The following is a 26,917-nucleotide window of genomic DNA, read 5'->3' on the forward strand; positions in this document are numbered from 1 at the left end:
CATCGTCATCACCTGCCTGATAATGGACTGCAGCAGCATCAATGTGGCATGCTGTCCTTTCAGAGTTTGGTAAATCTGCTATAGGAAAGCAGTGAATGGAGAATGGTGATGTTCTCATTAGAAACAGTGTACCTCCTCCAATAACAATTTTTATTTGCAGTTATGAATGAACCTGAAGAAGTCCCTCATATCACTATCAGTCCATGTAAAAAGGTAGTCTACCTACTGCTTGTAAGCTCCCTTCAGGTCCTGGAAGGCCTCAATGAGGTCTCCCCAGAGCCTTTGCTTCCCCAGATTGAACAAGCCCAACTCCCTCAACATATCTTCATAGGAGAGGTGCTCCATCTCTCTTTGTGGCCAAAATACTTCCAGAAACACAGCTGTAGAATGAGGCTCCTAAAGCCAGGGCCTATGTGTGCATCTGCTGCTACACCTTAACAGACCTGCTTGAAGGGGCATCACAGATCTCTTCGGGCTGACTGCCCACTGCTGCCAGCAAGGAACTTGCTATGGATAAGAGCAAGCTCAGTGCTGCTGTACTGTATTGCTAGCAATTATCACAGGCTCCCGCCATAACGAGATCCTCACAAGATCTGTGTCTTGAGAGCTCCTATGGGCTGATGATAAATAGCAGCACGGCAACATGCAGAAGATGCTCACCATCTCACAAGGCCCAATGTCACCCAGCCCAGCTCACATATGTCTGGCAACTTGATTCTGACCTTAAAAACTCTTATCAAATGTTTGATGAGAAAATGTGGCTTATGTTGTGCAGAATCATAGCTGGAGTGGGTTCAGACCCACTGGCCTGCAGGCCCTATGGAAGCTGGAAGGCAGAAGGGACACAAGACCTTCTGAAAGCGCAACCATCCTGAGAAATGTTCCTCCTTTTGCTTCAGAGCATCTGGATGGGCTGCACGTATCTGTGGAAATCTGCTGCGTCCTCGAGGTAACCAGGTTCCCCTTTCTGAAGGGTGGTTGTGAAGTTCCCTCTGCCTTTATCTCCTGGTCTCACTGAGGCAGAGCTCTGGAGTTTCCTGGAGAAAAGCACTGCCTGCTTAGCCTATCGTGGCACCTTTCTGTGGATTTCCTTCCTCCCTTCCTTCCTTTCTCCTTCCCTTCCTTCCTTCCTTCCTTCCTTCCTTCCTTCCTTCCTTCCTTCCTTCCTTCCTTCCTTCCTTCCTTCCTTCCTTCCTTCCTCCCTTCCTCCCTTTGCTTCTTTCCTTGTTTCCTCTCACGTCTGTGATTCTGCAAGTAAAATGCTGCTCTTTCCCTGTGCTGGAACATGTAGAAGTGTTCTGGAACAACTGATAAATGGCTCTGGGTTTCAATCCTATCAGATCCATAAGGTCTGCGTGTAAGTTGTGATATGAGGAGGCTTGTGCACTTCTGCAAAACTGCAGTGAGAAAAAATGATGGCTTACAAACTTACAAAGCAATAGAGTGTACCTTGTTCATCTGGAGTGTGCCCATTAGACATTACCTGGAAAGTGAAGGACATATCTGCAGGGCTTCCCAGAGGGAAGGGGCCTTAAAAGAATCCCCCAGGTGCAGCCTCACCATTCCTCCTCTAAAAGAAGGCCGGCTTTGCCTCGGGGACCACATTTTACCATTCAGTGTATAATTTTACTAACAGACGACTTCTGTTCTGCAGAGCTCAGAGGGCAGGCCCTGGGCTTTCACATGCTTACATGCTCACTTAACTGTGTGTCTCTGGATGATCCCCTTGAAGTCATCGAGGTGACTCACACGTGTAAAGTTATCACCACATGCCTAATTTTTTTGCACTGTGAAAGCGCAGATGAGGCTAGGATGTGAGAAAGGAAGTATCATTATCCTCATCTTGCAGATGAGGAACTGAATGAAGCACAGCAAAAATGAGATCCCGCTCCACCACCACAGTGCGTAGACGCGCTTCATCGCTGCGCGTGTGAGTAATCCCCTCCGGGTCCGCCGTGCTCTCTGGACCGAAGCGGGAGCTCTGGATTTCAGCCGCCGCCGTTTTTAAGTAAGTTGCTCAAGTTCCGACCCCGAGCCGCTAGACGCGGGTGCGCCGGGGCGTCTCTGCCCCCTGGACCCCCCCGCCGCCTCCGTCCATGAGCAGCGCGGCGGGCGCGTACCGGCACCTGCGGGCGGGCGGGAACGGACCGGGGGCAGCGCCGGCAGCGGGAGCGCCGCCCGCCCGGAGCTGCAGGTAGCCGGGAGCGGGTGGGTGCCCGTGCGGGACCGGGGAGAAGTTGCCGGGAGTCCGCCGCGCTTCCTCCCCGTGCGCTCCCGTCCTCCCCCGCTTTTTGTTTAAAAACGCCGCGCGCTGGGCTGGGCGAGATGGAGGCTGCTTTGAATGTCGGAGAAGCGAGGAGCCGGCCGAGGTGGACGTAGGCTCGCAGGGCAGGGGACGGCGGGAGCGCTGTCCTCGCTGCGCTCCCGCTCGGCGGCTCCTCACAGCCCCAGCCCTGCCCCAACCCCAGCGCTCGCTGCTGGCAGCAGTAACTGCTGGAGGAGGCGGCGCGGGGCTGAGAGCCGCTGGACCGGGTCGGGGCTGAGGAAGCGGTGTCACTGAGAGCTGGCTGCCTCCCAGAGAGAGGGGCCGCCAGAAGTTCCCTTCCTTGTCTTGGCGCACAGCCTGTCACAGCCGGAGGTTTCCTTTCCCGCTGCTCCGCAAAGTTACCCCTTCTGCGAAGGGGCTGTTTCACTCCGTAGGCAGTATTAAGGAAGATGTGTGTAGTGAGGAGCCGCGCGTGTGAAAGAGCGACTTCCCACTGCAGCGCTTGGTGCTAAGGAAACTTTTAATTTTGTGCTTCAAGAAACCTGATTGCTTCTTGGATTACTTTCCTACCTTGGTCTGGAAGGTATGGTAATACTGCCAGGTGTGGTGCGGAGCGTTCTGCTGACAAAACTTCTAGAAGATGGGATGGTGGTAATACTGTGTCAGTGAGCGTTTGGAGTTTAGGCTTGAAATTATCCGAAAAAAAAATGAAGTTTTGTGGAATGCAAGAATTTTTAGACTAGTATGGCCACCGGCTTATACTGAGTGAATGGTTGTAAAGGAAAATAATGCTGGCTCTTTTTTCCTTTCTTCTCTTCTCTTCTCTTCTCTTCTCTTCTCTTCTCTTCTCTTCTCTTCTCTTCTCTTCTCTTCTCTTCTCTTCTCTTCTCTTCTCTCCTTTTCTCTTCTCTCCTTTTCTCTTCTTTCTCTTCTCTCTTATTTTTTCTTTTTTTCTTTTCTGTCCTGCATTGAGTCTGCTAACACATAGTACTGCAAGTGGCATTTTCAAAGGCTTTGAGACAGGGATGAGAAGTTAGAATGAGACCTTCCCGACCACGTTTTTCTTTTCAATAACTGGATGCCACAAATGTTACATCCATATGCATTTACTGTCCAGCAGTCCAAAAGAAAAAAATAAAAAGATATCTAATTCTGATTATAATTCACGCATTCACCTTTACAACCCATTTGCTAGACTTTAATAATCTAGTTCTAAAATTAAAGGCTTTAGTGCATTGTAAGGGCCAAATCCTTTAAAAGACACACTCTGCTAGCTTCAGTTGACTGCTCACATGCACACTGCAGTACCAAATAGTGTGGCTGTCTATTAAACATTATAAATGAAATATAAAGAAAAACGTGTTAAAAATAATAATAATAAAAAAGAACGTTAAAATCCTTCCAAATACTTTGAAAGACTTTGTCTGCATTAACTCTGCTGGGGGATGTTGTGGCTGCCTTACTGCACTGCTCTCGCCTGGCTGGTGAATAGTATAGTTTAAGGGTTCGGAGTCTTAGTGAAATGGAGAAATTAGGGATGAAGTGGCTTTCTTACATGAAAATGTCATTGCTTTTGGATTTTACAAAGCAAATTTTTACCCTTAACTAACTTTGTTTATTCTTTTTCTCCTCTAGTGAGGGAAAATTTAAGACAAAGAAAAAAAAAACATGAAAATAGATCTGATTATATTACCATGCAAAAGCCCAATACTCCTCTTTAGAGGTTAATGTAACAGCAGCATAAAGTAGTTCATAGCATGTGCCTTTTCCATAAGGTGTCATCTCTCCCACTGAGGAGCTTCTTTCTAATATAACACGCTTTCCTTTGATTTTTAACTTACTTATATTTGTTTTATGACTGAATGAAAAATACAGGATATGCTGTTCAGAGTGCAATGTATCTCCATCTGCCCGTTTCTTCCCAGCCCTCCCACCCCCAAAATAGGATCCCTCCATCCCAAACAGAGCTCTCCCAGGCTGGAGTTACATGGCTGTGTGCCTTACTGCTGTATCAAAGCCTTTGAAACTTCTGCATGTGGACATAAGAAACCAAGCACAGACCATGTGCTACCACTCTTAAACTGATAGCTGTCCTTAGCAGAACTGCGTGGGGGAAGTGTCCGAAATACTGCAGAGCTCTGCACTTTCCTTACTTCACATTTCTGTTATCCCAGACTCGCTTCCAGCCTTAAAGATTTTCTCACAGATATTACACTTGTTGACTGATTTGAATGTTCTTTATTTTTGGGAAGTGGGGGACGGGCTGGAAAGGGATAAATTAATCTAAACCTGGAACTCAATATACGGCACATCTGAAAATATATGGAGAATTATGAACGATGTCCCTTAATATGAGGTAAATTGAGGATAAAAAGCCAAGGAGAAAGGAAGCTTATCCACTGAGTGGGAACGGGAACCATATGGAAGTCAGTGGAAGCACAGTGCTGGTCATTCTCCGGAGCCGGGGTTTCAACCCTGCTGCACTATCTGCAGGAGTCACCCAGCTCTGGGGTATGACTTCCAGGAAAGAAACAAGAAGGCAGTGGCATAACATGGAATTCCACTTACTGCCCTAATTCAGGTGGGAAGGAGTGGTTGGCCTCGGTAAGGAGTCTTTGATCTCTTTGTCCCAGCATAGTGATGGGAAGACAGTATGGGGCTTGCATCCCTCTTTGCCCTTCGTGCTCACAGGGACTTGGAGATGCTTTGACATGGGTCCTGTGTGCATTCCCTGTGCCAACTGAGTGCTCCCAGACTCGCTGCCCAACTCCCGGTGAGCAAAGTGTGTCAGTGTGAGTAGCAGCGGGGACACAGTGCTGCCGTACACCTGCAACTTCCAACCTTGGCTCTAGAAACAGCTGTATTTTTCATTATAAAAGCATCAATGACGTTTGTCATTTGTGCTACCTGCAGAGTACAATAAAAAATGCAATAGTCCCCATCTCGGTGTTACCGTAACAGTTTTCCTTTCCCTTGTGGAAGTTAATACCAAAAACCTGATTTGCTTGCCACTTCCACTGACTGCATAGCTATGCAGAAATGTAAGTGGAGAATCAATCCACAGAGTTTTACAACAACGCAAAGCTTGTTTCTCATCATTAAAATTGGATAACTCCAAAATCAAGCCAAAAAATTTCCAGCCTTGTTTTATTTGAGCTTAGGTACTATTTGAGGCTTAGGTACACTATCAGTGCAATCTTAGAGAAAACAAGGAAATGGGTCCAGTTTGCATTCAGGCGATGGAAAACAAGGAAGGGCATAATGAATCGAATACTATTCTGGCAGATCATTTTTGGCAACTTTTTTTAAAGTCCAAAGGATATCAAAAGTCATGGATCATAGCCTAATTGTGTGGCTCTTTGTCAGGAAAAACTTCCACTGAGGACTTCTGGGATTTTTTAATATGTTTTATGTGTAAAAAGATCTGGGTCCACAGTGAATTTTATTGTTTTACAGTCAAGACTCACATATGTACTTGATTACATTTTGACCAGTCATTATGTTCTACTATTATTAAAAGTAATAGAATTAGACCAAAGAAAACATAATAAAGTAGTAAACTGCAGTGTAGCAATAATGGGGTCTTTAGAAAAAGTTGTCATCTTTATGTGTGTAAAGAAGGATACGTGGCTGGCATCGTAGTGGACTCCCATGGAATTCCCCCTTCCAAAGTGACAAACCACGCTTTTCTTGGAAGTTAAAAATCCCACAGAAGAAAGGTTTGGGAATGGTGCTTTCTTCTCAGAATCCTTCCCAAAAAAAACAAAGGGAAATGGAGGAGGTTGCACTGCTGGAAAGACATCATTGGGTTAAATGTATTCTAAAGAATGCCAGGAATCAATTATGTCAGTGGAAGGTAAGGACTCCTAAAGTTTTTCTGGGAATATGATTTTTCAGGAAATATTTTTGTTAGGTGCCTGAAACTCAGTGCAGGAGTCAGAAGATGAAAGAGCTATTCCTCATGGGCATTTCTTCCTTAATGCAAATATTCTGTTTTTTTCCTGTTGGAGAGCTACAGCATTCAGAGAAAAGTGTGAATACCATCTGAGGCCAGATAGGCAGCCTTGATCTTCTCAGTTTTATGGTAATTCTTAAACAGCACCTTGCACTCATCCAAGAGTCTATGCACGTCTCACCTCCCCGGTGGCTATCCAGCAAAACTGACTCCAGCTGGGAAACTCCCCGCATCCAGGTCAGCTGTGATGTGTTGTTCCTAAGATTGTAATCTGTACATAAACATAACTACAAGTTGGAGTCAACAAAACTTGTGTTTGCTCCCTAAATTTAAACAGAATTATGTTGGTCCCAGAGGTTACGCTGTGATGGATCTTTATTAAAAACCCAACTTCTGCCTCACCGTTTTTCTTTATGACCCACCTTCCTCGATGCTTTAAGCTCGTGGATAAGAAAAGACTGCAGGGTTTTCTGTACTGGGCAGGTCACTGCCAACACAGTGCGATGGCTGCAAAGGTAGTCCTTTCCTAGTCCTGGAAAGATACTTGCATGTTCTGAACCGTATTTGTACTGCTGAAAATTCATGTGGATGGGACAACGCAGGTTTGGGACATGCATGGCACACTCATGCTTCTGGTATAAATGGCCACTCAGATGGCATATTTGGAAGAGTGCTTACACTAGAATTGCCTTTTATTTCTTCAGCATGGAGAATGTCTGCTACTTTAGCTTTTTAAAAAATATATTTCATATGAATGATCTAAATTTCTTCTGATCCCAGTTGCTCAAGCTTTCGCAGTAAAAGAGAACTTCTTTTGTATGATAGGTTTGATTCCTCGCTGCATTGCTTCATTTTTCCACTTGTGTCAACTCACTGAGAAGAGTGGAGCAATTGCATTATAAAGCTGGAATCATCAGTAGTGGATTGGCTCCAAAATGTTTGCAAAAGCAGAGTGAGTTAACTGAAACATGTAGCGTGGAGAAACTTGCTAATTCATTTCAATTATAGTAATTTTAGGAGATATTCTTAGGTTTATTTAGGAAAAAAAAATCACATGGGTCTTTAATATGCTCGTTCAGGCTGATAATGTCCTTTAATAATCCGTAACAGCTTGAACAGTTTGAAGAGAAATTAGGAAGCAATTCTGAGATCGTGAAGCAGAGTTATTGAAACCTCCTATAATTTGGTCAAATCAGCTACTGATATATTGTTGGGGATACCTGGCAATAACAATTCTAGATGTAAAGAGATCCTTTTGGTTTTTTTTTCTATTGCATATTTAGATGGGCTGTTCTGAAGACATCCTGTGCCTTTAAATCACACGTACTTATTTAAAGGGATACAAAAAGTGCAGTTTTGCATCTACTCCTTGCTTTCTCTTGAGTGAGAGTTCTGGAAGAATATCCAAAAGCTCATTCGGGTCACTGGAGAACATGCCACGCTCTTAGATTGAGTGCCTCAATTTCCAGATCTCACTGGTTTTAGTCATTTTATTTATATGATGGAAATGTGTGCATTTTCTCTGTCGTGGTGAATTTATTCCTCTTGTCTTCACTAAAAATCAAGCAAAAAGGTGACAGAGTTTAATGAGTTAATAAAATGCGTCCTTAATTAGGAAAATTACCTCCATATTTCTCTCATATCGTGCAACTAATTTTAATGACTGGTTACTATTTGAAAACTTGAAGGAAGAACCTTTTTCATATTTGCAGTGATAGCAAGTCCAGTAATTTGCACACAGTCACTGAAAGACTTTTTCAGAATCTCCTTTAACTAGGAATCGTTACCTGGATATAGGTCAATACAGTCAAATGCTGATAGGATTATAAATGGGAAACACATAAATGCATGCAAAATACACTCTGTATCATTTGCTGGTGCTTGTACAAAGAATTCCCAAAGAACTGAGAATTATGTAGGATCTCTGAGACAACTTTTCTTACATCCTCACAATTGTTCACTAACATGGAAATTAATTTTACATGTGCCAGACATATAAATGTTTCAAATCTGTACTGTTAGCAGAGTTCTTTTCTTAATCTTGAGTGTTGAATTACAGTGCTTCCTTCATTTTGCAGACAGGAGCTCTCCATTGAAATTTGACTGTATGCTTATAATTGTATTGTCAGTTCATGTAGTTAAAGAGAATTTACACTAGAGAAGAGACTGAATAAACTAAACATCTCCCTAGGCTTCACAGAAAATGCTGAATATGGAATTAATGGAGTAGGAGAGGAATAAAGGGAGAAAAAAAACGATGCACTTCGCTTAAACATTTTTAGTTTTTTATGCACTTTTTAAAAGACTTTTTGAAACAGGAGTGGAAAGACACTGATGTGCTTATTATGACTCTCAGTTCTTAGTTTTCAGAAAGGACCACCCTTCGTCTTTGTAGTTATTATTTACATTGGGCAGTGTGATGAGGTGGAAATTAAAAATAGGATTAAAGTGATTCTAAAGTAGAGTCATTCACGAGATTGTGAAGTCTAGCATATTGAATTATAATAATAAAGCTAATTATCAGCTGCTTGCTGAGATACTGAATATTTTTAATTAAAGCTAGTTTGTAGTATTCTGGCAATTTTCTTCAACTATTTGCACTGGTTATGCAATATATACTACCTTTTACTCACATGTAACAGCCTTCCTGTTTGTGCTCACTCTTTTGTAGGAGGTAAAAGTCTTATGTGAAGGAAAATGCCTGCTAAAAAAAGTTAGGTGATGTCTGTTTTTTAAGTAAAGGAAAGTTAAGGTTAAATTCTTTGACAGGGCTGTCTTTATGCTTCCCCTCGGTTGGTTGTTGCTTCAAAACCATCAACTTGAGTGGATGTGAGAGGCTTGGTTCTATTAGGTCAACATGATCCAATGCAGTTAGAAATGCAGCTGTACAGTTCTGCAGGTAGATACAACTCCCACCTTAAAAGCAAAAGGGCTGATGCTGCAGCACGTGTACCGCTCATTACCTGTTGTTGTTGTGCAGACTCTCCCATCAGATACATTAAGGTGTTGCGTTCCTGCTGTGTTTTCCAGGCTGCAGCCTGGTTTTGCTTTACTTATTTATTCAACCTCTTCGTATCCTGTGGGTGGTGGAATCTAGGACCCATCTTAGGTGCTTTGCATAAAATTTAGGTTGTAAAGTGGGTTGGGGTTTTATGCTTTTGCTTACTGGCTTGGATTTTTGTTTTTAAAAATTGTAACCTATGTGATTAGGAGCCAATGAGATATGTCAAAGACCACAAAGAGGAGCTGCGCTCTCACACGAGCACTCACGTAGGGCCAGCTGCTCCAGTGACCTGTGTGAGCGGTCCCTTTTCCTCCTGCCAGGCAGCTTGCACAAGTTAGAGTTGCGAAATCAGCTCCTTCCCCGCTTGGTTTGCCAGCTTGCGTCTTTGTTTTATCGCTGTTAAGGCAGAGCTACCGCTGCTGAACAACGTGTGACCTACTCTCATTCTATGTTTTCAAAAGCACCTGCAGGATACAAGTAGAAAGTTCTTGCTTCCCACCAAACTTCTCGTGTTTTCTGCTTTAAGCCTTTGTGTAAAGGTGTATGTGCCCTTGAGGGATGTATTCAGGACCAAAGGGTTCCTTCAGGGACCTTTCTGATTACCCAGAAAGGCTACAACTGCAAATAGGAAAGCTGCAGCAGGGCATGGTGTGCATATGTGTCCTCCTTGCAGCACCAAAATTACCAGTGTATATAGATGGAAGGCCATCTCTGAGTTAAGGTGTGCTGTATGCCAGTCCGAAGTAACTCCACAAATGTCAGAATTTGTGATTTCAAGTCCATAGATGCCATTGTCTTGAGTGTGAAGCCCATCTTGTCACAGGGAAGTCAATAACTACATAGATGGTGAACAAAGAAGAAAACAAAAGAGTTAACTCTTTGGCATTGAATTAAGTCATCCCATTGAAGTATATCACTGGTCTTAAGAGAGTAGGAATTGTAGAAGGACAACATGCTTATACATTTCTTTACATTGATAATAAACTGTGTTAGTGTTAAGCATTAATTTTCCTGAAAAGGAGGTTCACTTTTGAATTTGCATTGTAAAACAGGAGATAAAATAATAAATTAAGGCTTGCAAATAATTAATTTGGTGTATTCTTAGATTGGAAAACTTTGACCTTGCAACGACTTCGTCCTATTTACAATCAGGATCCTAAAAGTTCCCAAATTCACTTGTTGCAATTTACAATTGATATAAATAGAATAGTGCCTCAGTGATTCATGGGGCTTACTCTGATATATTCTTAAGAAGTGGCACAAGTTGCGTTGCAGAGCTGCAAGGAGATGAATCAGTCATGTATGGTTCTTTTTGGGCTCGGGGTTGTGCCAGACCTGGACAGATGCTGACTGATTTAAATCCAAAATTTTTGTGTGATCATGGTCAGTTAGGTGCTTCCTTCTTTTGAACAAAATCAGCCTATCTTCTCAGTTTTAGCGTGTGTTTATTATTAATTAGCTCCAGAGCTCAGGACTGCAACATTTGGTTCTTTATCCAAAGCATTAGATTCATCAGTGATCTGCTATTTGAATTGTGGAGAAGAAAACATATAGGTTTGAGTTCTACATCTGAAAAGACTTGAAGTAGTAGTTTTATACATTCTTGGAGGGAACTTTAAAGCTCTTCAAATAAGGGAGCCAGCTTTGAAGCTTTTTGGATACCTAAAGAGAGAAAAGACCTATTATTACCTAGGTGCTGGTCCTTTTCCTGCCATAAATGAGAGCTATACACACTCAGAATGTGAGAGTAAGATTGCTTTGGTCAGCTGTCCACCCATCTTTCGATTTCTAACTTCAGCTCCTAAATTACCTACTAATGTAAATGGATGTGACTGCACTGAAGACAATGAGGTCATAAACACTTCTTTTGCTAGTAGGAAATTTGATTCTGTAGATACAACTTAAAATGAAAAAATACAAAGCAATTCTTTTTCTTGCCTAAACAGATAGGGTACCCATGTCACAAACATTTCCTAAAAAAAAATAAGAAAAAAAGACAAGACATATCAAATAAATAGGTTGGTACAAATCCTGATATCCATACATAGGGCTCTCTTGTGCTTTTTTTGTAGTTGGTGACAATGATGTTTTGACTGATTTTAGAGCAGAGGAGGAAAGGGAGGTCATAGCATCTTACCATAGAATCTCAGAATGCCTTAGACTGGAAGGAACCTTAAAGATCATCTCGTTCCAAACCCCTGCCTGCCATGGACAGGGTTGCCACTATAGTTTCCTATTAGTAGACTTATCGTGCCAAATCCAAAGAAGTAAATTCTGCTCTTAAAATTTAACCCGAGTCATGTTATGTCCAAGTCCAATTTGAAAAGCCTTGTAATAGTCACAGAGCCAAAACTAAACACACTGTTGTCATTCTAGAACTAGAGGTGGGGGAATGCCACGCCACGTTTTCTTTGCTGATGCAGAGTCTGCACAAAAGTTAGCTGGGATTTCATTGGTATTTACCAGATGCCATAAAATACTGTAGTGTAAGAGCATGAGTTTCCCCTGTGAAGGATTCAGCAACCTTTAGGAATTTTTAAGTTTGTTTGTTTGTTTAATCAATTTGCTCAGCACTTGTGTATTTTCATCTACGTGTAGGAACCATACTTAATTATTACAAATAGCCTTTAGAGAAAAAAATATTTCCCTACTCAGTTTTCCACCATCTCTATTTTTCTCTCCATGTCTCATCCCCAGCAAAAGGAACAGTTTTGCTGAATGCCCTAAAATCATTTATATAAATTCTGAAGTCATCTCTTAGATAACTGAGGGCATCGGTTTTTAGACAGGCAGTCGTCCACTTTCACAGAAAGCAAGCCAGGAAGCATTCCATTAAAAACCAAAATCTATATGTACTTCATTTTACCTCACCTTACCTCACCATTTAAGAACTGGGGAGTGTTTTCAGACAGAAGCGTGCTGCCTAAGTTGCAGAAATGCTGAATGTAAAGCCAAGAGTAGGTAAATTTGGGAACAGTGAAATAGATTGATGGCTTTTAAAAGCCCCTGTCTACAAAACAGCAACAAAATGGCAACACTTGAAGAAGATGTCTTGCTCTTTGGCCACCTCTTCCTCCCATTTTCACTCCCAGCCTTGCCAAAGCCCTAGCAAGAAGAGAAAAATGGGTGCAGTAGGAATGAGATGTCCTTCAGGGATGTGATTCCCTTCTTGTGGATATTTTCTTGTGATGTTTGCCTTGGTTGGCTGAGGTTCACTGTACTCTGTAGAAAAATATGTAATCAATTGGTTAGTAGCAGCCAGGTGACCCTCACGAGCAGTAATAAATGCATGAGCTTTTTTTTTTCCCCGTTGTGTTCAGTCACACTTGCAGTAGAAATAATGGACTATACTGAGCACTTGTGCTGTACCACCTGCCATAAATGCACTTTATTTTCAATAACCAAGCAGGCTATTTTGTAGGAAGGTGCTGGGTTCTCCCTCTTGCAAGAGAAGCTGCATTTCCTACTGACAACTTCTGCTTTAAAATGGACCAATTGAAAGCTCTTGATTACGATAAGAACTGATGCAAATTGTTGAGTAGTAGGTGGCTTTTTGCATTTTGCATGGCTGGAATTATTTCTGAGAATTACATGTTAAACAAATCGTTTTGTCTGGAATTAAAATTTAAGACCAGAATAAAGCGAACAAAGAATTACTGAGCACTGAGCAGTGCCACATTACACATTCAGTGAGAATTCAGATCTCTTTTGCCAGCTCTATAGGCAAGAACCTGTTCCCCAGCTGCTCTGTCTGCAGTCCTGAAGTTTCCAATCTCTTGTTATGAAAATCTATCATGGATCAGGTGAGGGAAGCCAGCTTTTGCAAGGTGGTTCAGCAGTATATTGGTTCTGAGATATCCTGCTGCCGCTGAGAAGTAACGAGGAGACTATAAAGCTTAGGTGACCAATATGTATGACTGCTGCTGTTGCACTTCTCCACTGCAGTCTGTTAGGTAGCATACAGAAGACTTGCAAAAAAACTAAAGAAATCATGCATGTTGGGTTAAAAACGTTAGGATACCCTCGGTGCCCTTTCTATAGGAACCCAGGCCACATCCTCCTCTGCTTCCAACTGTGAAGAAAATGCAATTTAATTTCAGGAAACATGGCTGATGGGGGATGTATCTTGGTTTTAAGGAACAGAACAGAGCCAACTCCTCTTTTGGTGGGATGTGAAGTCAGTCACGTCTGGCTCAAGCTGTGACCTAGCACATCACAGCTCACAAAGTGCTTACAGGGTTCTTCCCCTCCCCACCTGAGGCCACCTCAGCTGCCGACACCATGATTTGAGGTCAGGAGCAGGTTGTGCTGGGAGTACCTGCTCTAGCAACGCGTGTGTTATCTGCAGGGCTACCAGCTGTCCGTGGCCGGTGTGTGGGGCCCAGGGCCTGCTGCAAACCTGAGTTTTATTTCTACCCCACTAACCCTCTGCCTGCTTCTCCCTGGTGTTTGTGGTCACTGGTCGCTCGCTCTTCGGAACATAGTATGTCGCAAGAGGAGGGCAGGAGCTTCCCAGTATGACTTACCAAGCGGTGGAGCCAGCCATCTGTCAGCAAAACAGGAAGGCCCGGGTTCCCTTTCTCTCCTGGGCCTGTTTCGCTATTTTAGGGAGCTGTACTTCTCCCCGCATAGCGCCAGGCTGGTGTGGTCTGTAGGAAGGGCTCCTGGACGAGCGAGGGGCCCACGCCTGAGGCTGCTGTTCTGCCCATCTGCTGCTGCCTGAGGTGTATTCATTATTAATGGAGGTAGTGGCGGTTGCTGCTCAGATATGCAGCCCTGCCTGGGTAAATGAGACATTCTTCAGCAAATTGCTTCGTTTTTTGATTGCTGATTGTACGCGTGTCACCAAGCTGACTCAAGGTTCATCGATGCATGCTCAGTAAATTAGAAAGAACATAACTATGGATCAACCAAGAGAATGAATTCTGTGCCTACAATGACCCAGGGCCATTTAATTTTCTGCTTAATTTTGTTGCAGTCAGTTTGCATTTTGGGTTATTATGCAATGGGAAATTAACAATAAATAACAAATTTGGTCCTCCTGTGCTTGTAATGATATTTTTATAAATCTTTGTAATGCTGTTTTTAAAAGGATCAAGGTCTGTGCCAGTCTGATACTCCAGCAAGTATGCAGGGAGGAAATAAAGAGAAAAATACATTATGCTTCCCAGATAATCTTATAGTTAAATAGCAAAGGGCTTTTTTTTTTCTTTCTTTCCCCTTCTTTCTCCTTCTGTGTGTGTTTGGGGGGGGGGAGGTGGGGTTCTTCTTCTGTGTGTGTATGCGTGTCTTATTTTGCATTAACTTAAGGCTTTTCCTCTCTTCTCAGATAACCTGAGGAAAATGGAAACAGATGAGGCTCAAGATATGTCCCAGGTTTCAGGTGAGGTCCTTAATGAATACATTATAAAGAAAATCCTAAATTCCTGCTCATCTTTCTAGCACAGTACAATGTTTTTCTTCTTGTCAATAAAAATTGCTTTGGGTCTTTTTTAAAAACCAGAGTGGGAATTGAGATATAATTAATGATATCACTTTATATCAAGCTCAACAGTGCATGGATTTTCTAAAAGGAACTGGGTAAATAAAGAAGTCAGGGGAATATAGCAGCATAGAAGTAATTTTGCATTAAACCTTTGGTAGTATATCCCTGAAGTGTGGCCAGGTTCACATTTACACTCTTTCTTTTGGGAGCAAAATTCTGATTGTTACAAAATAAATATAGAACAAACAAAGTTCACCAGACAAGGGGGAGGGCAAATACTAATTAAAAGCAAACAAACTTTATTTACTACATTGGGTTATTTGACTTTTTCCAAAGATTCTGAAACTAAATAGAGGACTGATTGACATGAGACTTTAAGCATGTAACTGCTTTTGTCCAGAATGATAATATTTTTGAACCTGCTTTAGCAGGGGGTTGGAGTAGGTGATTCCAAAGGTCTCTTCCAACCCCTACGATTCTGTGGTTCTGTGATTTTGAGAAATGTATGAAAAACTGAGAAGTTAGGTTTCTGAAATTTGACCTGTGGTGGTCTGGATAGGATTCTGCAGTCCCATGTTGATATTCCTATGGGGAGTTTTATTCTTAATTTACTTGGAAACAGATTCCTTAGCAGATTGGTACTGGAACTTAGCGAAGCAACATGTATTAATACCTCAGTGCTTCAGCAGCTGAAAAGGGATAAGTTAGTCTCTCTCCTGGTTTCCTTAATGTGTTAGCAGCTGCAACAGTTAATGGCTTTCAGTTTTCACTTTTAGTGTTCGGTCTGGAGCCCTGTTCACCGGGGCCTCCTTCCGGCAGCCATGCTGGGCACATGGCTCTTTTTTGAGAGAGAGCTCTTGGGCTCTCAGTTTCAAGACCTAGAGGCCAACTGTAAGAGATTGTGGCTGTCCTTATCCAGTGCGTAGCCATGTTGTGAATATTTTTCCTGACATACACAAACGCAATTTTCACTCTTTTCCCCCTTCTTTGTAAAAATGTTGAGGAGTTTCCACAAAAATTGGAACACAGAACTTTTAGAGTCACCTGGAAATTGAAAATTAGATACATTTTCCAAGAGAAAAAAACGCAATGTAGCAATCCTTCATGCTAACAGATGATTTTCAGCTAGGTTTGGTATAGGCAAGTTGTTCCTAGTAGGCCCTCTGGAAGCGTGCTGCACTCCCTTTGTCGGTTAACAATTTTACAATTCCAGCTGGGTATACTTAACGTCAACGTTTTGTTGCAAGCTGGAACAATTTGTAAATGAAATTAAGCATGTCCCATGCCTTCTGTCTTTGGAGCACGAGTGACTCTAGCAGAAAAAGCAGTGAGATTTTAATGCCACAACTCTTTTGTGCAGACAAAGCACTGGATCTGCTCAGAGCGTTGAGGCATGTGGTGGTCTGAGCCCAGCTATTCTGCATGCTGCAGAAGCCTATTCCTGCTCATGTGAGCACCTGGAGCCAGGAGTTCTGATCTCCTTTTCCTGTGTGGCAGCGCATACTGCTTGGGATGCCCACAGTTACCTAGGTGGCATTTTCACAATGGTAATAATGTGAGTTCCACACTTGCTGTCTCTTACAAGCACATTATATTTTGCCTTGGATGTGAGAAGATGTGTGGAAAATGTTAATAAGAGTCTAGTGGCTGAGAAGGTCATTTGGCCTTCTTTACTGTCTGCCCCTCTCCTTGAGACGAAAGATTTCCAGGAAACTTTGCAGTGGGAGTGTTTGTGTGCATTTAAATATGTATACATGCATATAATCTGTAGCTTTCAAAGTTTTCCAGAGTTTGAACCACTGCTATACTTTGCTGAACACTTCAGAACTTCCACCAAATAATGCTGATGAGAATAGTACTCTTCTGTTAATAGGGATAGTTCTCCTTAAAAAAATAAATAGATAGGTGCAAGTGGAATTTTACCTATGACAAAAGACATAAACCTATATGAACTCTTCCTGCCCTTCCTGTCACCGAGCTGCTGATAGTTTCATCTGGTACATTCTGTGAGCAGAGGCTGTATTGGACTCCTAGCTGGGTATGTGGACAAGTAGACAAATAAAGAACTTGCAAATGTATTTTCATTTATTATGAACTCAGCCTTACGCAAGTATGAGTTTGTCAAATAAAGTTTCACAAATGTTGGCTCTTACTAGACTTTATCAGCTCTTACTACACCTTAGAAGTAGAGGCTGTGATGATTCAGGATGTTACTTCTTTTTCATTGGCTGGCAGATTCAGAAAGGAGTTTTTCCCTCTCTTGTCTTCTTCCTGGGATTCTACATGCTTCTAGGATGCTTCCTTGCATGACAAAGGAGCTCTACTCTGTATTGGGAACCAGTTAGACAATTCTGCAGTTTCAGGAATGTGGGATTATCATGCCAGATGAAAAATACTCCTAGTTGTTTCTCCTGCTCTGTGAGTAATGCTCATCAGATGTAGAATATTCTCTGAGCCAATGGGATTAGGTGACTTGGTTCACCAGCACACCTGGTTATGCCTTAAAAAAAAAAAAAAAAAAAAAAAAAAAAAAAAAAAAAAAAAAAAAGTTTGAGGAGTTTTTTGGTTTTTTGGGTTTTTTGTTTGGTTGGTTGGTTGGTTGGTTTTTTTAAAACAGAAATAAAATAGGTCTCTAGAAACAGTCTTCTCAGCAGAGGAGCAGTGATTTGCCTCCATTTGCTTTATGCAGCTGTGGCTGACTCAGGTGTGGCAGTGGTGAGCCAGGCCAATAGAATACAAAGCTCACATGAGCGAGCCAAACCCCACACATGCACAGGCAATTCCCACTTCTTGGAATCCAGGCATCACGTGCTCCTAGAGGAACTGAAATACTGCATGACCACCTCAGAGTTCACAATTTTTATTCTTCTCCTGAAAGCGATATTTCATGAGGCAAGCAGTTGCAGTTCTGAAATGAGGAGAGAGCTGACATACATTTAACCAAGCAGTATCCGGCACCCATAGAAGAGAGTCAGAAAACACAGATAATATCTCACTTAACAAGCAGTATTTTTCCTGCTTTTTTTTTTTTTTTTTTTTTTTTTTTTTTTTTTTGTCTCTCTGTTCTAGGGCATAACAGTTAAGGAAGATGAAAGAACAGTACAAATGTTTCCATGTTTAACAAAAAAAATCTCCCCAGCACCTGCAAGGCTGTGCCACGCTTTGCAAAAGCAGGAAGAAGAGTTTTGCATTTGAAATTCTTGCTTGATTCTGGGAATGTGTAAATGAGTATATCCTGTGCTAATTTCTACCACCTGAGTGTTGGCTCCTGTTCCAGGGTGACTGTTTCCCCATTTGCCTCAGGTTGGAGATTCCATTACAGAAAATGGGAGATGAACTGGGTTCTGACTCTCAGCTAGAAAATCTATATATTGCTGTTCTTGCTTCACTGCTTCTTAAGTGGTTCCAGCACTCCCATACAAAACAACTAACTCTCAGGTGTTAAATAAATCCAGCATTCCTTTGTGGAAGAGTAGTGAACTAAATTTCAGTAAGAAATCCTGTCCTGGCTTTCTTTTCAAGAGCTGTAGTTTTAGCAACACCATTGCACCACGTCAACTGAAGGGCTTCCACAGTGGAGTGAGGCAGTGAAATCACCGCAAGGCATGCAAACACATTGGAATAAGGGAACCATAAAGCATTACTGGGCTGGACACTTTGTTCCCTGTCCTCCTGTCTCTACTAGATGAGTAGGGCACAGGTGAGGTTAAGCCATGCTGTGAGAATTTTCATACAGAGATGACAGTGTTTGGAAACTGTCCTTCAGAGCTTCAGCATGAATTGGGGCAACGTGTCACACAGCCTGCTTTTGAAGCTGCTTGCATTTGTGGCTTGGCTAAGGGCACTGTCAATCAGTGGCAGAGCCAGAAACAGAACTTCAGCTCTAGGTTTCCTCTGTCTTTTATATTTTCCTCAAATGGCTCTTTATAAAGGTAATATTAATAATAAACAGACAAAAAAGAAAGAAAGAAAGAAACAAACAAACAAAAAACCACAAAGCAACACCAGAGATTAGTTTATAATTCACTTATTACCTGTGAGCAAGAATATATCTATGGAATAAATCTTTGATCTATTATGTGACATTTTAATGATTTATCCCAGTATTTGCCACTATTTTTTTCTGGGTTTTTTTAGCTCTGTCCCTTCGGCCAATCATTATTCTGGACATGCTTGTTAGAAAGTAAATGGGAAACTGTTCCTCCTTTTCCTTGCCCCCTTTCCATTTCTAAATTCATTGGCAAAAGGATGTTAGTGAGATTGCATATCTGTCAGATTACCATGCAGTAGTGAACCTATCACGGTTTAACGATTTAGATGTAGTTATGGCATGAAATATGAATATCATGCTCTGGAATCTAAAATGCAGAATTCAACAAAAGTATCTATTTTAAATCAACTGCTTTTACCCTGCCGTTTTGCATGCAGGGATTTCTATATCATGTAGCATGAAGAAGTCAAATGATGGGAGATGAGTCACTAAAGCCAAGTTTGCTAAGTTTTCTTAGCTGCAGTTTCCTCTGAAGAAGGAAGCATATCAGATATCCTCCTTCTGTCCTACCAGGTCTGTGAGACTGATTGATGCTATCTGGGCAAACTGTTATTCAGTTAACAAATGGGAGGTCCATATTTATTTAGTAAATGCAATCTGTCACTATAAACTATGAAACTGTCTATCTATAAAAAGGTTCATTTTCCAAGAGACTTATCTTCAAAACATTCTCTTTTGCTTTCTTATTGTAGGATGCTCAACTACATATTAATATTGTTTTGGTTTTGTTTTCTGTTTGTAATCCCATAGCTCTGATACTGTTTATATGGGTTGGTAACCGTTAGGGTCTTCAACTTTTTAGGGAATGTGTTGTTCTAAATTCAGGCTAAGTCAAAGTATCAATTTTCATTTGTGTAACTGGGATCACGCTTTGCACCTTGGAAGTTACAGGTGGCTTTTGAATATTATTATTTAACATTTTTCCTTAACCTGGATATAGTGCCAAGAGAGCTGATTCTGACCAGACTGCCTCTTACTCTCAGATTAGCATCCTGGATTCTTGTTTGTTTGTTTGTTTGTTTGTTTGTTTTTATTGGGGAGATAGTTGAAAAGCCTGGAATATTTCTGCTGTCTCTCCTCATTCACACCTCCTGTCTATAAGATATACCTCAGTTTGACAGGTGTGGGACTTGCATCAGTAAAGCTGCTGGAAGTTCCTTTAAATGCCTTAATCTCATAAAGATGTGCTTTATTTTCCTTTGTTGTGAAACTCCTAGTCCTTCTTTTTCATTTACACAATGCACGATCACTGTTGCACTCATTTCCAATGGGCATAATTCTGTCCATTGAAGAATATAGCACAGAAGCTGGAGATGGAGGGAGCCTTAGTAAGTCACCCAGCTAATCCCTCTGCCTGTGCATGACTGATCTGTGGTGGTCCTCAAGTCCTCTGGCTGGACAGTTTCAGTTGGTTCCACCTAGCACTGCTCTCACTACCTCCTCTCAGTGACTGTTCCACGTTCTGATAGGCGCATCATTAAGAAATGCAGTCATTCACTTACTACATTCATTTAAACCTATATTTGTGCACCACAGCAGTAATTTTCCCCCTCTGTTACCCTATATTCAAATAACTTGAGGTGATCTTCACAAACGGAATACAGCCAGTAGAGGAAGTTGAATATCAAGTAGATTGATGTTCTTCTGTTTTCAAGGACATATAAATAGATATTTTTAACAGTAACTCTTGTGGGAATTTTAGTAATCTAAGCTTTTCTCCTGCGTAGGGGAAAGCACAGATTACCCTAGAGGGGTTTGTAGTTGCGTGCCCCTTGGAGCATGGGAAGGATATAGCATATTGCACAGCAGGGTAGTGTTTCCCTCAGGCTGAGCATAAAACTGTGATCAGGACTGTCATAGATAGTCCCATGTTTGCCAGGACCCTGGAAGGGGGCAAAATGATGTGGAAGATACTTAAACTTACCTATTATTTTCTGCCGTGATCGGTAAAGACCAGAAGGCACTATGCCCTGCTCCATCCAAGAGGCTGAAAGCCATTTTCTTTTTTCCAAGTACCCTGTATTACAAATCTGTATCAACTGACTGCTAGCAATTATAAAAACAGTGTTTGTTTAAATTTCTCTTTTTCTGAGAACTTATTTCAGAATTAATTAATGTTCGTGTGTTAATATGGGAATGTTCATTAGAATAAGTGCTTGTTTTCTAGGCCTTTGTGCCATGAAATTAGTGCTCCTGATGCTGTGCTGATTGCCATAGGATGTCTAATAGATTGCATCACTGTGAATTGGTAACATCTCAGTTTTGGAGACAAAGGTCCTATGTTAATGTTACTGAGTTCAAGTGCCGATCTGAGCCTTCTTCCTTCTTTGCTGTTAATTCAAAGATTGGTCTTTCAGGAATAGTCAAGAGAACTAATCACTTAATAATTCTTTCAGTAGTTGTTTCCAAGGCATGTTTTGCAAGCAGATATGTGAAATCACTCTTAAAAGAAGCTCTGAAAGACAGAGATAGTCCTCTGAGCAGTACATGTATGCTGTGCCTGATCCTGGAAACCAAGAAACCCCTCAGTTTCTGGAAGTGCATTGCTTAGCAGGAGAGTTATTTTCCTTGGTGTACTGAATTCGGCATGAACACAGTTCCATTATAGTTAAAATATACTAAAGCCCCTAACTGATTTATTCTACAATACTTTATATGTGAAAGACACATATAAAGTGTTTGTTTCATCTTTACAAATATGAGATCATAAAACCCTTGAAGTTATGCTTCGGCTGACCTCTGCTAACTTCATACGTTTGGGGAACTCCCAGGAGCTGTAGGTACTAGATTATTTGTAGGCAGAAGGACAGCCAAAGCCTGATCTGTGGGTATTAGTGAAGCTTGATGAAGATTTTCATTCTTTGGGTAGTTCTGTTAAGTATCCAAGAGTACTGGTGGGTTAGACTTGTAAGACCATGTTGTTGAAGCAAAAATGGATGTGTACTCTAGAAGCTTTTGCAGAAACAATGACCATGATACCTTTTATACTCTGTCAGTCTGTGTTGGCTTAACGGAACCTGATGACCAGAGCAGCCAAAAAGCAGCCAAAAAAATTAAGACTTGTAACCGTGTATCTAGAGTTCAGTAAGATTGAAGAAATCCTGGCCACACATTCTTCTCATAGCTACAATTAGCAGGTTTTGGTCCCGAATAAGTCACGCTTTTAGTAGTGTAATTGTTTGACTACTACTTTGTTGTTGGGTTTTATTTGGTTTGTGGTTCCTCTTTACAGTCTTATTTGAGAATGAGGCTACTTGATGATTCACCAATACTTTCTTCACTACTAGGAAAGGAAAGTCCTCCAATTAGTGATGTCCCAGATGATGCAGATGAACCTATGCCTGTACCAGAGGACCTTTCTACTACTACCGGAGGACAGCAGAGTGTTAAGAATGAGAGAGTCTTGGGTAAGATGAATAGTCCACTCTGAGAAGTATTACTTAAATATAATGGTAAACAACTATAAAGTATGTGGGTATACAAGCAGGTCCTATGCCTTTTCATCTAATGTAGCAAAGGATTACTCAAGTGCTTAGTATTTTTTGTGCAACATTCTCTTTGGGAAGGGCATTTTGAAGGACAGCGAGCCTTTCCATCTGCAGAGAAGTTAAAGAAATCTCCTATTTATCTTTTTTCTAAAGCATAACTGGCTGCATGATGTTCCCCCTAGGAAAGATTGTTTTCATTCTGTCAAGGGAATTGAATGAAATACGTGATTCCAGGTCAAAATTATATGAATTCAGATTTGATAAAAATTCAGGAAATTCTCAGGTATTTTTGTTATAATTTTCAAATGCTATCTTGAATGTTAACTATTAGGATTTTTCCAGAAATGTTACAGTAGAAAACATACAATGTTCATGTTTCAAAATCTAATATCCGATCTTCATGTTCCCTTGCTTTTTTTAACTGTAAGGACTTTAAAAAAAACTTGATTTTTGTTCTTCTAGGTAAAAGTCCACAGTCATTGAGGTCTGTTGAATTAAAATTATTCTCCTGAAGTGACTTAGCAAAATCCTGATTCTTTTCAGGAATTCCAGGCTCCACCTGATGGACTAGCGATGCTGATGACTACAGCATGCATCAGCTCATACATAGTCCACTAAGAAATAGATGGTATTACTTGAGCATGATGCTTTTTTGTTTACCAGTAGGAAAAATAATAATAATAAAAGCTCAATGACTCCCAGAATGCTGGAATGCTTTGATCAATGCCCCGTGTGATAAAAAGTATTCCAAGACAGGAGTGTCTATTAAAATGCCTTTGTTTACCTGCAAATAAAAATATTGCTCATCATTTTTACATTTCTGTTGTAAGAATGAAGTTCACAGTGGAAGACTGCTTACAGAAAGATTGCAAATGCCTTTACATATGTATAGTCCAAGGAAATACAATAAAGGATGGTAGGTGGAAGGGGAGGCTGTAAAGGCAAAATAACCAAGTCAAGCTAGGACAACATGTTAGAATAGAGCCTACTTCCAAACTCCCGCACTAGCTGGTAGATAATACAGCAATTTTTGTCATTTCGTTTTATCTCTTGATTCTCTTTTACTAAGAATATGAGTGTAAAGATCATCTACATCAATAGGGACATGCCAATGAACAAACAATTTTAAAATGCTCCTTTTAATAAACTGATCACTAAACTAGCGCTTTTTTTTCCTCTCAATCTGTAGCTCTTTTGACAAAATCTTGCCCGTATTGCTTCTCTATCAACTCAGTACAATGAGTTGATGAGTACCCAGTACAGTGACTACACAGTAACTAACCCTACAGAATATTCCAGCCCCGATAAAAACAGCAATATTTTTAAAACTCTCTTGTCCACAACTGAATAAACACATGATTTTGGTTTCATTGAACATACTTCACATCACAAATACAGCTGATCAGCAATGCTGAAATTTACATTTTCTTCTTCCAGTAGTTCACGTATATATCATTATAAACACATGCTAAAAGTTACTGTAATAAACAATTCTATAATTCTATGACTCTGTAAATGAAAGAGAACATTTTACCTTTGGCATCCTAAAATAAGTTCAATCTGTCACTCTTATTTGTTTTACTTCACACTCTCAGCAATGAAAAAGATTTTCCTCGTCCTTCAACATTTCTTCTACAGCCATTTTCTCCAGCTCTTTGGTTTAGAAGGGGTCATCCTGTAGTGAGATACTGAAATAGTCAACAGAAACCATGACAATTCATAGCATTCTGTTTTAGGAATAATCTTAACTGTAGGTTTCAACTCCAACACTTGTCATGTGTATCTTTTCTGTAAAGCTATGTATACTTTCACCTCTTCTGCTCCATTTTCTAGCTCTAATGTGACTTTCTGAAAAGGGTATACAGAAAAAATATGATCTCTTACTTAAAAAAAGAAAAAAAGATCTGAACACACACAGCAAATATATCATGATCTGTATGATTTCTATGCACATTCTGGATCGTTGTCAAATCAGTTTATTAGGGAAAAAGCAATGCTTTGAGAGGGTGTTTGGCCTGTACGATCCCACGTATCAGGGAAATATCTTCTTATGCTGGAAGTGGTATAGCAGTGCAGGCAGGCTTTGTGTTCCATCCACTGTTGCCATCTCTAAGTCCTAGGTTCTGTTTCTCATCTCTGTTTATCACAAAACTTAGATAGAAAGTAAGTTCTGAAAATGTAGTTTGAAGAGTGGTATCTAGGAAGAGGACATACACTGATACTACAAAGACCTTACAGCTGGAAGATAGGCTGTGGCCTATGATAACCAACAGGCAACGCACATGAGCAGATATGGCCAGACAGCAGTTTTTCTTTGTATGGATTTTCTAATGTCCCATTTGCTTCTGCCTTGAAAAGGGAGCCCCCTGTGCATATTGTATTTCAACATAGGATTTGAATACATTCCATTTGTTCCGCAGCACCCTGAAAGACAAGCTCCCCTAACTACATGCACTGAAGGACGTTAATTTGAATCCAGTCTTTATCAAAGAGGACCACTAGGATGTGGAGCACTTTTTGAACATGTAGTGCTATAAACCTAACACTGGAAATTGCAATTTTCTTAAAAGTAAAGAGTAACTGCCTCATCATATTAAAATTAGGTGAGAAATCTGTTGTTAATTTTAATCAACATGTGAGATATGTTCACATGATTTTGGTTACCCAGATTTGTAGTAAATCTTCATAAAACCTTTAACCTTAGTGTCAAAAGCTTAATTACTTTTTTTCATCAATTTAGTGTTTTAAAGGTCAAAGATGAGGGGAAATAAAGTGTTGTTTTATTTGTCTGTTTGTTTTTAAAGAAAGATAAGCTTTAGCTTCTTTCTTTCTTCTTCCAGCTCTAGACTAACAATTGAACTTGGTGCTGTAGACCTGATAAAGAGAACTATCTGAAACATCTTTCCCCTCTGAGTGAAGGTGTAGTAGACTTCATAAATTAAAATACTGAATTCACCTGCCAAATTTTTATGGGGAGCCTTCAGTTTTTGGCAGTCTCAATTAAAATGACCAGATTGGACACCAGTTTCAAAGGGAGGTGTTTAGATGTTCATTAAATGTATGCTTTGAGTTGTGTGACACAGTTGAGCTCAAGATGTGGGTTGCTTCTGGCCAATCAACAAATGATAAATGGGTGTGAAAAGATCGTTTGTGGAACTAAGTCATCAGCAGCTTTTACTAATACCCCTAAGAAGCAAAACAAAGCAGAAGCATATTAAAAAAAGTATTCAGGTCACTGCTACATCTCTTCATATCCTTCATGAGCTTGCTATGTTTTTGATGTTGTAAATCACAGAACACTGTTAAGTGTTGAGCAGCTTCCTCTTGCAAATTTTATTTCTGCTGCTCTGTCCACTAAATCTTCATTCTTTCTTGCCATCTTCTCCATCCTAGATTTCCTTCTCAGACTTAGCATTCTGTGATTCTGTGTTTACCTGGACACTATGGGGCCATAAATGCAACAGTTAGGTTTTTAAGGCATGCACACACAAAAAGTCTCCCTTTTACCATCTGTGTTGGTCTGTGATGCTCCTTAATACCTTCTGAACTTCTGAGATATTTAGAAATACACATCCAACTGAAATTATATTCCATTAACAATTATTTCTTTGTAGCTTATTTTAGATGAGCAGCTGTATTTCCTATGTTAACCTGTAATGCAGAAGCTGATGTGAAATATCTTCTGATGATTTCTACTGCCTCTGTTCAAGTTTCAGGTTAAATGTTGCGTGCATCTTTTGTGGATAATCAGTACTGAACATCCTGTGTGTGGTAGATGGTTTCAATTTAGGACTATTTCTGCTTGGGGACTGTATCCTAATTCGAGCCATGTGTGGGAAGCTAATAAGTCAGTGAGCTGTTACTCAGACCCTATTTAATGCATAAAGAGCTACTTGTTGCAGTGGTAATGCTTGTCTGAGAAGGTAACCTGTTTATCCATAACTGCCCATACCATACCTAGCCGTTGCTGGATAAAAAAGGAAAAGCCCTCTCACAGTTTCACTGGACTTAGAAAGTAGCTGTGGGCTCAGGATGTCAATATTTCTGCTCTGGCAGCTGCCTGATGCTGAAGATGACCGTTTAGAATTCCAGTGCATAACTCATGGCTTTCTTGTCAAAAAATCTTAGTCACGGATTACAGCATGGACCTGGAATGCACAGTATGTATAGATAGTCTTCTTTTTGAGAGGAGGTAGTGGGGATGGTTCATCTCACAAAATGGGGTTGAAACTGTTGGATAACTGACAGAGATACCCAATGTTGCAAGCCAAGGTGGTCCTGGACATCAGTGCATGACAGAGCAGATTAATGTGAAATGAGAAATTATTTCTTTAAAATCCAGGACACTAGCAGGGGGAGATAAGTTAAAAGGGAGGAGCCTTCTGATACTCCCCTAGAGCTAGCAGCATTGGGAACATGGCATTGTTGTTACATTTGGGGGTTTTCACTCTTGCCATGGGCATTTAGATGTGAGAGCCTGTACCAGTAGCTACTTAATGGTGCAGGCAAGTGTCCTTGCTCTGAACTGCTTTACTTCCTTAAAAGGAGCTCAAGCATTTGTGAGCAAGGACACAAGCACTTCAAAGGGCCACCAGACCAACCACAACAGTTTGCCATTACATCAGTATACTGCAAACTATACAGAGCTGGGTGGAGGCAGAGTAAAAG

The 26,917-nt window shown here is 40.9% G+C and overlaps 1 protein-coding gene across 22 annotated transcripts in view; it reads left to right on the forward strand.

The window, feature by feature from the left end:
* The first annotated feature begins 1,728 nt into the window (after positions 1-1,728).
* The window catches only part of IKZF1 (IKAROS family zinc finger 1), a 73,846-nt gene continuing 48,657 nt past the window's right edge, over positions 1,729-26,917 (forward strand). For 7 of the 22 annotated variants that reach the window (XM_025147045.3, NM_205088.2, NM_001398220.1 and 4 more), the window contains exons 1-3: positions 1,729-2,008; positions 14,555-14,608; positions 22,049-22,168. In XM_025147045.3, the coding sequence (XP_025002813.1) occupies positions 14,569-14,608; positions 22,049-22,168 (160 nt within the window). In that variant the 5' untranslated portion in view covers positions 1,729-2,008; positions 14,555-14,568. Of the gene's footprint in view, positions 2,009-2,121; positions 2,209-2,318; positions 2,850-14,554; positions 14,609-22,048; positions 22,169-26,917 lie in introns of those variants that run through there. The other 15 variants (NM_001398229.1, NM_001398219.1, NM_001398221.1 and 12 more) reach the window with 4 other exon arrangements.

This window comes from Gallus gallus, chromosome 2 (assembly GCF_016699485.2).
Source record: "Gallus gallus isolate bGalGal1 chromosome 2, bGalGal1.mat.broiler.GRCg7b, whole genome shotgun sequence".
Classification (NCBI taxonomy): domain Eukaryota; kingdom Metazoa; phylum Chordata; class Aves; order Galliformes; family Phasianidae; genus Gallus; species Gallus gallus.